This window comes from Acanthochromis polyacanthus, chromosome 5 (genome assembly GCF_021347895.1).
Source record: "Acanthochromis polyacanthus isolate Apoly-LR-REF ecotype Palm Island chromosome 5, KAUST_Apoly_ChrSc, whole genome shotgun sequence".
Taxonomy (NCBI): domain Eukaryota; kingdom Metazoa; phylum Chordata; class Actinopteri; family Pomacentridae; genus Acanthochromis; species Acanthochromis polyacanthus.
Window position 1 is genome coordinate 16,140,049 of NC_067117.1, and position 13,933 is coordinate 16,153,981.

Sequence of the window (13,933 nt, forward strand, 5' to 3'; positions counted from 1 at the left end):
ATACAAGTATAAAAGCACCAGCTGCCTTTGAATGTGCCACCTGAAATTCTACAACACATGAGCCAGTCAGAAACTCAACTTTAAAGTGGAAATGGGTCAAAAAACGATAACGGAATAGGTCAACGTGGTATCAACAAGTGATCAAACATACTTATACGAGTACAGGTTGCTCAAGTCAACTAGACACGTGACAGGTTAGTGTTCCCTCCAAAGCCCTGATTATTGACATTAGACACAAATACAGAAATATTTTATTAATTGAAATATGGTTTCTATATAGGCAGCACAGTGGGTCAGTGATTAGCACTGTTGCCTCACAGCTTGAAGACCCTGGGCCTAATTCTAAATTGTCTGTAGATGTGAGTGTGCTTATTTGTCTCCATGTGTAGCCCTGTGATAGACTGGTGACCTGTCCAGGGTGCCTTCACTCTAAGTCAGCTGGGATAGGCTCCAGCCCCCCTCGGGACCCAAATGAGGATTAAGCGGTATATAGATAATGAACAGATGGATGGTTTCTACATAGATGCACAAGGACTAAGAGCATCTAATTCTACCAATTACAAACATGCATTTACATTCGAGTATGTCAATACTATATAGCTGTATAGCTATTTCGATATGCTTAAATAGGCTTAAATGTGCATTTCCATTATTCAGTCTTTAGAAAAAAGTGACTGCTATGACCATTTTGCAACAATACACCACCCAAAGTATTTGTGTCAATATGTGAGGACGATGATTGATGGTTTAATAAAGAGGATGACATCTGAACAATGCAGCATTGAAATTACACATCAGCTTCTACATACAAGCAAAAACAGCTGCCACCACAGCAACTTCAACTTAGACAATTGGTCTGACATCCAAATAGCTGAATGACAGAGAATAAATCTCAGCAATGAAGAAGGATATCGCAAAGCATTGTTACAGCGCTGTCTCTGCTGCTCAGTGCACTCTGCTGAACTCCGAGCAGCATTTCAGATACTGTACAGGTGAAACGCAAAGCAAGGCCGATGTCTCTGTGTTTGCAGACAGTAACATGAGTGAGAGTGGATTGTGTGGGGGGGTGCTTGTGTTTACATTAGAAGGAAATGTTGAGCATACCTCAGCAGTGACAGTATGACCCAGTGGACATGGCTCATCTGGCTTTACAGCGTCCACGTAGTAGGGTTATCACCGCACAACTGTTTCTCCCTTAAACAGCTGAGTAACCTCTCAAATGAGGAGGAACAGAAAAGCGTTTGGTCTGCAGAAGACACTGGGAGGACTCGAATTGAGCAATACCCCACGACGTTTGGAGAAAAAATAATCCAGATCTGTTAGCAGACTTATCCAGACTGTGTTTGTGGATGCTTAACCCTAAAAACCCCGTTTCTTGTTCGCTTTAATAATGTTTCACACTTCTCACGGGTTTTGTATGGCGACTTCCCCAACTTCCTCAGTGGGCTGTAAGAGTGGCCCAGAGCTAGCCTAGCCATGCTAAACCCATGTTTCTGACGGCACAAGGGTCTAGGGAAGCTCGACAGGGAGGGAGGCGGGCTAAAAGGTTGTCTATCAAATCCCTCTGCAGCAATTGGGTAGGTATACAACCAATCAACGCAACGAATAGGCTGACGTAGTTCCGAGAGCACCGGCGGATTGTGGCTAAGTCCCATTAGCTTCCCAACCAGCCGAGCCAACTGGTATATTAAGGATTTGCCATATCCCGTCGGCATAAGTCCAAATACGTCTTTCTTCTCAATGAAACACTTAAGTGCCGTCCTTTGTTTATCTTTCAAGTTGAATTTTAGCTTCAAATCTTTCAGGGCTGTGGCCAAAGCGGTCCGTGTACGTCGCCGTCATTCTATTTTCGATTTGGGGTCAAAACACCAAAAACGGATAACGGCCGTTTCCCGTTTTTCGTTTTCAAAACAAAAATCGGAAAACGGAAAACCAATCCGTTTTCCGATTTTCTTTTTTCAATAAAAACGGATATCAAAAAACAAATTAGAAGTTAAATTTCATTTTTTGATATCCGTTTTCTAACTACACTTTTGCAAGACAAACATCAGAAATGACGACGTACACGGACCCACTCTCCTAGAACCAAATCAAAACATAAATGTTGTTAACCCTTTAAGCTGCAGTCAATTCCAGCCATTTTCAGTACAAAAAAATCGCTAATATTCTATTTTTAAATAAAAAATATGACGAGACATACAGGGAATATTGGACGGGCATCGCCAGGTGCATTTCCTTGAAAACGACCTATTCTTGGTAAATATACCGACTTCAAGACATGTTTTGGACAAAATATTTTACTGACTTGTTTTGTCTGGATGTCCAAGGTTGGATTATGGCCGTTTTTTGTGGAATATTTTCATCTGTGTGTAATAATGAACCCGGAAATGTGAGTCACGCTGTGTACGTTGAAGCCGTGTATAGAGAACGGATGGATGGATATTCGTTGTTTGTCGGACAAATGTGTTTATATTACCCGCTGTGGTAATCACATCTGAAAGTGGTTTATACCGGCGGATTCATGAGAATCTAAGCTTTCCATCAGCGTATAGTGTTTATATACTCACGTTTGCAGCCCTCGGACATTCTTTAAATTCCTTTGCAAATTAGTAGGTGTACCGCCGGCGGTACACTGAAGTTTTTAAACTGCACAAACACATAGTGCTTCTCTTACATGTTAACGTGCTTGGTGGTAGGGTCCATGCAGGGATCTTACCCTTAACCCTGCCCTCACAAGCCTTGACATTTCTTGATGACAGGTAGCCGGTCATCATTTTGCGGCCAAATAATGATCCAGTCTGGAAGAACATTTAATGTTGAAAATTGTGTATTCTGAGCTCGAGCACCCAGAAGGTGGCGATGTTCACATTATTACTATGACAGTCAGATATAGTGGATGAGATTGTTCACAAAGTATATAAAAACTAGGCATGCAATTATGATAGACCGCTTCGGCAGTGCTGTTCTGACTATTACATTTATTTCTTAAGTCACCCTGCTAGTCCTGTGAATAAATAAGACAGCAGTGAAATCCATTGTACCCGATTTGCTTGCTCTTTGGGGTAACTCTTGTAATATTGGGCTATAAAAATAATAAAAAATAAAAAACGGATATCAAAAAATGAAATTTAACTTCTAATTTGTTTTTTGATATCCGTTTTTATTGAAAAAAGAAAATCGGAAAACGGATTGGTTTTCCGTTTTCCGATTTTTGTTTTGAAAACGAAAAACGGGAAACGGCCGTTATCCGTTTTTGGTGTTTTGACCCCAAATCGAAAATAGAATGACGGCGACGTACACGGACCCAAAGCCGAGTCGAAAGATAACTGTTTATTGTGCGCTGGTTGTTTGTCAGAATCGTCACGCCTCTGTCGTCACTTCGTTACGCCCGCCTTCTGACTCTACACTTCATGGTGATTGGTCCGGCCAGTTTTAGGAGAATCCAGCTTCCTTATGGAGGGTAACTAGCATAGACATATATACGTAGACGCCTCATTGACTGCGGCTGCCCACTCGAGCGATGTGCCTGCAGCGCCGCCATCTTGGACCGGGGCCAGCCGAGGCAGCGGTGCATAGACATCTATGGAGGAGAGAGGTACTGCTGAATCTAAAAGTGGAATTATTCGCCGAATTTTGAACCGATTGCCAAACTGTTTGATTTTTAGAAACGTCACACGTGTAGCTACTATACAAGGTGCTCGGATATTTCTTTACAATGCAGGTTTTGCCATACTGCTATTATTACTACTGTTAATAATAATAATTATTATTATTACTACTCTTAATATTATATCAATTATTACTATTATTACTGCGATTATTACTATTATTTTTATCATTATTATTACTGTTATTATTACTATTATGTCACGTGTATAAATCACGTTCTTTGGGAAAGCTTAAACATGTGAGAAAAGTAGCCAGAGATAAAGAATTGTCTACAACAAAAATAGTTCCATCATAAATCAGGGCTATTAGATCAATCAGATGCTGTATTCTAACCCACCAATTACTGCAGTAAGTTGCTAGGAACGCTAGATTCATAACATCGAATTTTAAACAAAAAATGTCTCAGATTAGTTATTTAACCGGTAAGCAGCTGTGTAATACACAGGATGATGTAGAGAGCTGGTTAGATCATGGGTAGAAGCCAGACACGGAGCTGAGGGGTTCTATCCGTCTTCTCGGCGTTTATTTCACTCTAGCTATGACAACCTGCTAACAATATATTATTCCTTACATACATCTTACATGTGAAAAGTAATCCCACGAGCTCTTGTTTCCTTACAGCGCTCATTAGAGCATCCATAGGCTGAACAGAAGTCCGGCATCTAAGTGTTGAGTGGCAAAACCAGCATTGTAAAAAAATATCCGAGCACCTTGTATAGTAGCTACACGTGTGACGTTTCTAAAAATCAAACAGTTTGGCAATCGGTTCAAAATTCGGCGAATAATTCCACTTTTAGATTCAGCAGTACCTCTCTCCTCCATAGACTTCTATGCACCGCTGCCTCGGCTGGTCCCGGTCCAAGATGGCGGCGCTGCAAGCACGTCTCTCGACAGCCTATGAGGCGTCTACCTATATATGTCTATGGTAACTAGACCCACCCTGGCAGAGAATTAAATTCTTTGCTGTGGGTTGTGTAGCGCGGCTAGGCTAGCCCAGAGCCCTATTAAGCCACAAATAAATCATTTTAAATCATTAGCTGTAGAATAATTTGAGGGATGAAAAATTGAGAGGACATCTCAGAGATAAAGCTCCTAATATGGCCTCATCACAGCTTTGCATTAGCATGTGTTTTAATGCACATATAGAACGTAAACATAAAAAAATGCCTTGTCAGCTCAGTTCAGAGTCAGCATGCAATGATTAATGGTAATCGTGGTTCATAATTAAGTCTACTCAGAGAAGTTAAAATGCACATTAAAAAGTCTTAACATGGTCTTGTTACACACTAATGTTTCACAGTACAATAAATAAAGGAATGAAAGGTGCTGCTAGCTACTTTTAATAATGGCCATAAATGCAAAAAACATCATTTTCATAGTTTTCTTCTCATAAAGCATGCCTCTGACTGGAACCATGCTCTGAATTTTCAAAGCTCCTATCAGTGTCCATTGCAGGAAAAAATCTGCCTCTTTGGGTGACAAACACAGGTTTTATGGTTATGGTTTATGGTAGAATATCAGAGCAGACAGAAACATTGACATTTTTTAACACCATCATATAACTAGTTTGTATTATTCTATCAAAGCAGGGCTATACAGTTCAAGACCATATGTAGATATCAATGAGCCTACCAAAAATCAGGACTCTAAATACATTATTTCTCAAGTTATGATATTGCAAATACTGATTCAGAAATTGGTGCGAAGAAAAAAAAACGCAAACTTTTTTTTACACGTTTCACTGACTAACATACGTATTCACAGTAAAAAAATATAAGACGGTCAGGCGTGAACTGAATTTAAAATTTGGTGAAATGAGTAGGAATTACCCAAAAGTATTTTTTTTACAGACATCCATCTTACTGTATGTGTACTCTAGGTGTTATTTTCTTGTATATTAATTTGAAAAAACTAGATCAAACAAAAGATATTTTGACATGTCACGATAAAGCATGGGTGTCAAGAACAAAAACAAAAATGGTCAAATTTCATCTATCTGCTTCAGTTTCAGGAATCTGGTGCAGTTCACTTAAATACAACTGAGTCACTGTTAACTGTCAGTAACAGAGGTGCCTTTCCTTGTGACTTATAAAAATCTCTGCTGTGAAAAGGTCTATTTCTGTTAAGTATATATTCTATACAAGTCGTATAGTCTTGGGATGCACATTTGATTGAATTAATAATAACACTGGCTTTGTCTCATTTAAGTGTCTTAGCAAGCGAGCACAAGACCGGGGTTCTGCAACTGACACAGCTTAATGGAATGTAGCCACTGTTGATGCCATCAATTACACCTGTGTTTGACAAGTTATTAGGCCTGCTGTGCAAAAAACATTCACAAATTTGTGTGAAGTCATCTGCAGGTGCCCTAAAATGCATTCAGTGAACGCAAATATTAACTGTGGTATTCACTTCCAGGAGTTCTCTTTACAAAAGGACCAAACATATCTTTGCAAAAGCGTACAAGTCGGTTTAAAAGCAAGAGGAGCAATGATAAAATAAGCACTGTTCATTTTAAGAAGGGTACTCCAGAAACTGCACTTTTGTAAAGTTGCCAGACTTCATACAGATTATAAACAGAAGATCAAAACTGAAGCAGCAGAGCCAAAGATATCCAGAGTTTTAGTCCACAGTATGGGACAGACCAGAGGCATTTTTTCAGCTGATCCTCCCTGTCTGTAGAATGACTTGCTGATTTCTATCAGTCTGCACACCTCAGCTTTGTGCCACTGTTACAAAATGTACAGTCCCCCAAGTCCAACATAACCCTCATATTATAATAAGTTGTAATATTGTCAGACTTGACAAAACCTTTCCAGAACAGCCACTATACAACTGTTTTCACAGGCAAAATAGCAACCTACACTATAAGTAAACTGACCTTTAAGGGTAAAATTTCCCTTTAATTTAAAGCTCTAGTTTGACAGCATGGGTACGTTCCCTCAAAATTATATTATTGTTACATCACAGATCATGCATGGCTTCACTGTAACCTTCTACAGTTGCATAAACATCCAGATTTACCCATTTCCACCTTCTTCTGCTGTCCAGTGGACATCCAGAGCTCTCACAGTGGCATTAAGGCCTCTTCTGGTCAACACCAGCTGACATGGTGAAGGAGTTACCAGCACCAGTTTCACAGCAGTCATAGAACATGTACAACATGCTGTAGAGATAAGAATTATTTTCTAATTTTACACAGCATTGAAAATAAATCATTTTAGAAAAGCAGAAAGACAGTTGTACCATGTATTTTCAGCATGCTCCAATTTAATTTGAAATTTGGGAAAAACACTTGGTGTCCTGCAGTGGGTCAGATTCAAAACAAGACGTTTCGTTTGAGTGTACTTTACTTTGTGATGAGTTTTATGAGTGGGTCGAGGGAAAACCAAGTGTGGGAGGATGGAAGATTAAATGAGATAAGTGAGCCAGCAGCAGCTCCCTCACTAAAACCATGCGCACTGCTGAAAATAGTCAAACTAACTATTCTAATTCATTTCACAAGTGGTTTAGACTGACCATGGCCTACAGATGCACATATGTTGCCCATGTCCAGCTCAATCATCACATTTCATTATCAGTCAGTCAGGACATTCACAGCAGGGGCAGATACACAACGTAAAATGATTTATTTGTTTTGACAATTTACTATTTTTATTATTATTATTTCCTATTATTTTACAGATTTTCTTTGTTTTGTTTAATTAAAGACAGTAACTACTAAAATAACAGAAAAAATATTTGTTTACATTCATTTACATTGTAAACCTAAAAGAATTGACCAAAACTGTGAATAATGTCCACATCAAAAGTCTCAGTTTGAACAAATGGTAATTCATTTCTTAGTATTTTACCATGACATTAATTTTTTAACAGTATTTAAGTTAACAAAAATACTATGATATTACAGACATTTGCTTTTTTGAAAGAGAATACATGTATATTAAGGACTGACAAATGAGAAATAATTCTCAGATTTGGTAAATTACAGACAATAACTTGTAAAATCACAGAAGAAAGTATCAATTTTCAAATTGACTCTAAAATCAGATAGGCCCAAACATTACAGAACCTCCACATCAAAAATCTGTATTTTTACAACTAATAGTTAATTCTTTTGCAATGTTTGAGCACAAAATTACACTGTAATCAACTTCTTATTTTTTTCCTCTGGTTTTAGTTTTCTATAATTTGAAATAATTTTTGACATTTTTCTAGCACCTTGCTCTCAGATTTTAACATCTTTTTAACTAACTGAACTACTGAATAAAAGATGACGCTCAGCTAAGTGGTGAGGATGGTGTGAATGGGACACTCAGTCCAAGTTTAGTCCAGAGAATAAACCTGACAGTTGCACTCAGCAAAAGAGACAAAGAGAAAGAGGCAGACACTGGTCTTTGGTAGAGGTATCGGTCTGTATTCTGTGTTTATCTTGCTGACAGTGATTGTCTCCGGGGGGAGATAACATGTCCGGAGACACTAGAGACCCACTGAAAGCTTAACTGTGCCGCTCATTGCTGAGATCAAAGCTCTCTACTTTCTAAATGCTGTGCAATCTTCTTTACACTCTTGAGACGGCAGATATCATCCCAAATGCAAAATGTGAGTGTGCGCACATGGAATGCATGCGATCCAACACACTTTAAAGCCAAACTGAAAGACTTCAATCAAGCCGACTAATAAATCAAAGGCCAATATACAACATCTAAGAAGTGTGTGGCCAGTAGGGCTGCAACTAACGATTCACTTCATTGTTGATGATTTTCCCGATTAACAGATCAGGTGTTTGGTCTTTACAATGTCTGAAAATGGTGAAAAAAATGTCAGTACGTTATTGCAGCTCTAGCAGCAATTTACAAACTCCAAAGCAACAGTGCAAAAATCTTCAAACAATCCATGACATGGTGTTGGAAGTGATGATTAATTTTTTTAAATTATTAAGACATCTGACAATCATTTCCTAAATTAAAGCCATGGTATGAAAATTAGAGCAAATATAAAGAGCAAAAGCCTTTAACAAGTTCCAACAGCGTCACATGATGCCCAACTGTCCAAAACTCAAAAATATTTAGTATAAACAGAGAAAAGCAGCAATTTTTTACTAATAAGAATCTGGAAACACAGACTGAATGAAATATTTGCACAACAATGACTTGACCTGATCAGTTGTCCTCTTAAAAATTGCTGCTGACTGTGATTACAATAATGAAGACAGAATTAGCTTATATAGTTCTTAAGCTGTTTAACATGTAGTGGAGAGTTTTGACTTTAAAACTTTATTAAAAGCAAGCATTTAACACCGGCATTTTTCTAAAATATACGCCTTCCAAATCTACTCAACATAATGAAGCTACAAAAGGCTGCATTTTTCAGTCAAATTCTTACTCAGCAGCAGAGATTAAAAATGCACCTTCATTCTATTTCTTACATTATCAGTGAAAGCTGAACCACACAGGCCTTCAATACACTCATAGTCTGTGTACAATATAGAGCCAGGCCTCTCCCCAGGGATATAAACCTCCAGTCTGAGAACCGAGGGTCATGAGTTCCACATCCTGTAAGGGAGCTAAGAATAGAGTTCACCCAAAGAAACAGCTCAAGGCTTTAATTTAAAAAGCATCTTCTCAAATGTGTTGTTTTACAACAAATCAGCATCAGAGCTGATTCTGTCCATCTGCCTCTATCTCCACAGATGTGTGCCTGCAAGCAGCTAAGAAAAACATGCAGGGATGCATGAACACACACACACACACACACACTATTAACACTGACAAAGGCAGGCCTGTTTGAAGTCCAGAGGGTTGAGATATTGTGGCTGTCACCAAAGAAACACAGCATAACACATTCAGCAGCGTCTCTCACACAATCCACAGTATAAACAGACAGAAGTTAATGCTATTTTGTCAGGAGGAAGAGGAGAGTTCACTCTGTTCCTCTTACCTCGGAACTTCTTCGGAGGGTTGTTGAGGTCTCCAGCATCAGGTTGGACCACGCAGCGGTCATCCACCAAGCTGCAAACACGGACACATTATTACATACATGGTACAACACACACATAAACTTTCTAACTAGGTAGACTGAGTTTTATGTATGAGATATCAGTGTTTTGTGTGACATTTTCCAGTCATGACATGATGGCAAAAAAGTTGTTCAGATAAAAAATGGACAGCACTAATTATATATATATATATTATATTTTGATATTTATAGATAGTTAATGAATATAGAAAATATAAATTATTTAATAACTTTTCATTAGACACATCTCAATTTGATCATCTCCACACTGTGTTTGCTCATTTATTTAATGTAGTGAAAATCAAAAACGTCCTAATTCAAAATGTATTTATTTTATAAATAATAAAAAATAAATAAATATGAATTCTCTGAATCCTAAGCAGTCAAGCAAATGGTCCTAAAGAAGGAAAAAAATTGAAAGTGGAATGTCTTTTATTGTTAGCTTTACAAACTTTGATAAAAATTAGAATCTACATGCACAACAGTTTCCCAAGGATGTTAGCAATACTGGAAAAAACAGGGGTTCAACATGCTATAGATCAGCAATTTGACTAGACTAACTTACATCTTTACAACTTGTACAAAGAACTAGACGTTTTTCACACTGCTCTGCACATTAACACTAGAATAATTTATCACCTTGCTGATTGTATCTTTCGTCAACTTATTGACAACTTGCTCCTCTGTATGATATCTTCAAGCCATGTTGCATTTATTTTGTTGATGTTGTTTGTTTCATTTTCCTTTAAGTCCCTATTGTCATCGCCTCTCTTTTCTGTGTAAACACAGTTTGTAGTTCATCTGAAAACTCTGAACATCTGTATACAAGGAGTGCAGTATTTTGGGGGGTTTCCGGGATCTGGTGAGAATTTACAATGACATTTAAGTGAAAAATCTAAATTCAAAGCTTATTTTTGGAATGTTTTTTCATGATGGAACTGTACATCACATATGGTACATTCACAAACTGCCAAAAAGTGAAGAATCCAAGGATTCTTTCCGTTTGTACAGATTCTATGTCTGATAAACGATGCCATCATGGTGAGAAAACATGGCTTTCAAACCTGCCAGAGGTTTTCGGGGTTGTATGATAAATGACTTCATTAATGAACAGCACTTTTGTTTTTGAATATTTTGATAGTCAAATTAAACAGCAGTCGGACTGCATTTTCAGCACAAAACTAAGCATAGCTGTACAACTGGATCTCTGTCATATGTGCATGTAAACGAGTTTGTGTTAAACAAAGAACTGGGCAAAGCAAAGCATTCCCAGCAGAAGCTTCTGAGTGTAAAAAACTTGATAGACATTTCCCACTTTTAGTGACACAATTGCAGCATGCGCCCCCCCCCACAATAAAACAAAGACATATTCTGGATTAGATGACCAGTGGGCAGACTGGAATTTCTGGTGACAAATTTAGCTTTTACTGGCTTAGAATAACACTTGTCTGGAAACAAGCCAAATCCCACATCCATTTCAGGCCTTTTCCAGAAGAATGTCTGCAGTTGTCCAAACAGACCGGCCTGCTCCTGCTGCCTGTACACCTCAAGGAACAAAGCTCTAGACTTGGGTAAAAAGTCAGCGTATATAAGAAGGTACCGTATAGGATGAGCATGTGGTCATATGCAGGTGTGGATGATGCATGTTATGTCAACATCCCTCTCAGTGTGGTCAGTCATTAACAGGAGGTTATTAGTTACACCTCTGCACAAACAGCACAGGTCCTGCTGCAGGCTCACTGTACAACGCAGCATTTTCGGCATTTTTAACCTTTGATTTGCTCATGCTACCAAACAGGAGCCAGGAATGCTGCTCGTGTGGAGAACTTCTGATGTTCACAGAGTTTTTTTCTCCTCTTAACGTGGTGTCTTCTTCCTCAAAGGGCTGATGATCTGGAGAATGCTGCTGAGTTGGTGTTTGTGCGTGGACAAGATGGATCCTGGCCAAAAATTGCCCTGACAATTTTGTAAATAAGTGTGCTTCTAGCATGTGTGTGTGTGTGTGAATGTGGGAAGAGCTTGAACTCGAGAAAAGGCCACAATGTCTCTATAGTGACTCAGTCTTTGCTGTGGGTCATTCCATTTTTCATGAGCCGGAGGGGGGGAGGTCCGGGACACTGAGCTGATAGCCCTGATACCGATACCAGCGCTAGGCACAAAGAATTCACCTTCTTCTGAACGTTGTGTGGTTTACACCAGCAACACATTAATGCAAACCGCAACTTATTGCATTATTTACATGTAGAACAAAGGAGGAAAGGTTAAATGTGAATTATTATTGTTTTGTGATTTATTTAAGGCCAGTGTATCAAGCATTAGGCCATTCTGCCATCCCTACAGGCGGAGTGCTGATGAATATGCATCCTACATGTAGAAAATCAGCACCGGCTCTATTGTGTTTCCTATGTGAAGTAGAACTGATGGATGAAAACAATGCAACATTCCTGTGACTGTGTAGGTGGATGAGTGGCTTGTAAATAAGGTTTTTACCATTAGCAGCATCTCACTGTGTTTTTCTTGTCGCTCCACCCTCCACATCCACTCCTGTCACTCTCACAAACTTTATCCTTAACTGTGCATGAGCCGCCTCTACATTTCCTTTTCTCTGAGCACTATCAGTGGCGGGGTCAGTCGTGGATAAAGTGCCCCCTCAAAGGCTTCCCACTGTTCTCACGGACTTGTTTGTGGGATAAACTCCAAAATGATGGTTAGCTATCGCTTCTTAACTGCTCGATCCCATTTTGGGACTGATGGAACTGAGCAAACATCCACCAGGCACACAAACAAGCAAAGGATTAAACTCTAAAGATTATATATTCTAAGAAATGGTTACCACTGTGTGTGTGATTTCCTTCCTTCCCAATATGGCTCAACTGCACAGAGAAGAGTGTGAAGTGGGCTCACATACATAATGTGCAGGCCAGTGAGCAGTACATACCCCAGGGTGCTGATGAAACCATTGGTGGATCCCTCTGCATACAGGGAGCAGATGTCCCCAATGTGCAAGAAGCTGGACATCTTATCCGACATGTTTGACAAAAACTAGGGAGCACCTAGAGAGGAGGAAAATATGGGGGGAAAAATCAGATGAAAAGCCTAAAGTAAACTCATAGTGTTGTGCAGAAGTTTAATACCACAGAAGTGATCTATCTGGGTGACACTTGTGATATTGATCTGTAAATCCCAGCCTCAGTAACACTGTGCATGGATCCCTTTGCAGATTTGACATCCACTCACATACATTCACCGCTACAGAGTTTAAGAGGACAGAGTTCCCTGAGAGTTGGACAGAATCCACTGTGTGGCTGCACAGATTTGCATAGAAGCGGCTGGACAGGCAAATTCTCTGCTTCTGCTGTTGCTGCATGTGACTGGAACCTGTTTGGTGTTAATGATTAGGAGCTGCAGGTTTGTGCACCTGCAACAGGTCACCACCACTGAGGCTGATATGCGAGCACTGCCAGCTCTGCTCGTTTGTGAAGCACTAACGTCCCAACAAATAAACAGTTTGTCAGGTCTGAGCCTAAAACTGCCAACATGAATGACAAATTGGGCTGCAGCAGTACAGCACAAGCGCGGGTCATCTCCACCGGATTGTTTATTTAACTGCAGATACACAACTTGAGAAAACACGTCCAGTGTTTAAACGCCAGCAGTGATTCTCAGAGCTTCACAGCAAACGACTACAGGAGTCCTGCTTGTGCGTTGTTTTGTCTTAAAGCCAGCAAGCCACTGTGGTTCAGATTTAACCATTTAAGGACACTAAATCTCTTTTCTCCGCTGCGAGAAGATACAGATCGGGAGAGAGGATGGCTACAAGTTGTGCGCTCAACTTTACCTCGGTTGCGGTGATTGCTGAGGTGTTCAGCTCCTCTCTGGGTCCAGCTAAGACAACATGACTGCGGCTCTCCTCTCCGCCGGGCTAGGGGTGAGATCCAGCCGACAGACACCGTGATAATCCAGTTTTTTTGACGGCTCTCTGACACCTCTCCGCGCCCGTCGCTTCTCCGCTCTCTGAGGCAGGCACTGGTTAGCTGGGCTGCCTGGCTCCCTGCCACTTCTTCTTCTTCTTCTTCTTCTCAAGCGGCCGTAGTGTTGATAGCTGGGAAATGATGTCCATGTGGTCCCATCCTACCACTAAAGAACTCTACTATCACTCCCACTGCGGTGTCTACATTTAGGCTGGTGTGATGTGGGAAAAAATAAAGCAGTTTCTGGTGCAAGAAATATTTAAAAAGTAAGATTT

At 39.8% G+C, this 13,933-nt stretch overlaps 1 protein-coding gene across 8 annotated transcripts in view; it reads right to left on the minus strand.

Annotated features, from left to right (window-relative positions):
* Nucleotides 1–13,734, minus strand: part of LOC110960961 (inositol 1,4,5-trisphosphate receptor type 1) — a 79,534-nt gene extending 65,800 nt beyond the window's left edge. For 7 of the 8 annotated variants that reach the window (XM_051948814.1, XM_051948813.1, XM_051948817.1 and 4 more), the window contains exons 1-3: nucleotides 13,526–13,734; nucleotides 12,626–12,740; nucleotides 9,610–9,680 (exon numbers count right to left, since the gene is read on the minus strand). In XM_051948814.1, coding sequence (XP_051804774.1) covers nucleotides 9,610–9,680; nucleotides 12,626–12,717 — 163 coding nt within the window. In that variant the 5' untranslated portion in view covers nucleotides 12,718–12,740; nucleotides 13,526–13,734. The remainder of the gene's footprint in view (nucleotides 1–9,609; nucleotides 9,681–12,625; nucleotides 12,741–13,525) is intronic. The other variant, XM_051948818.1, reaches the window with a different exon arrangement.
* Nucleotides 13,735–13,933: the final 199 nt, after the last annotated feature.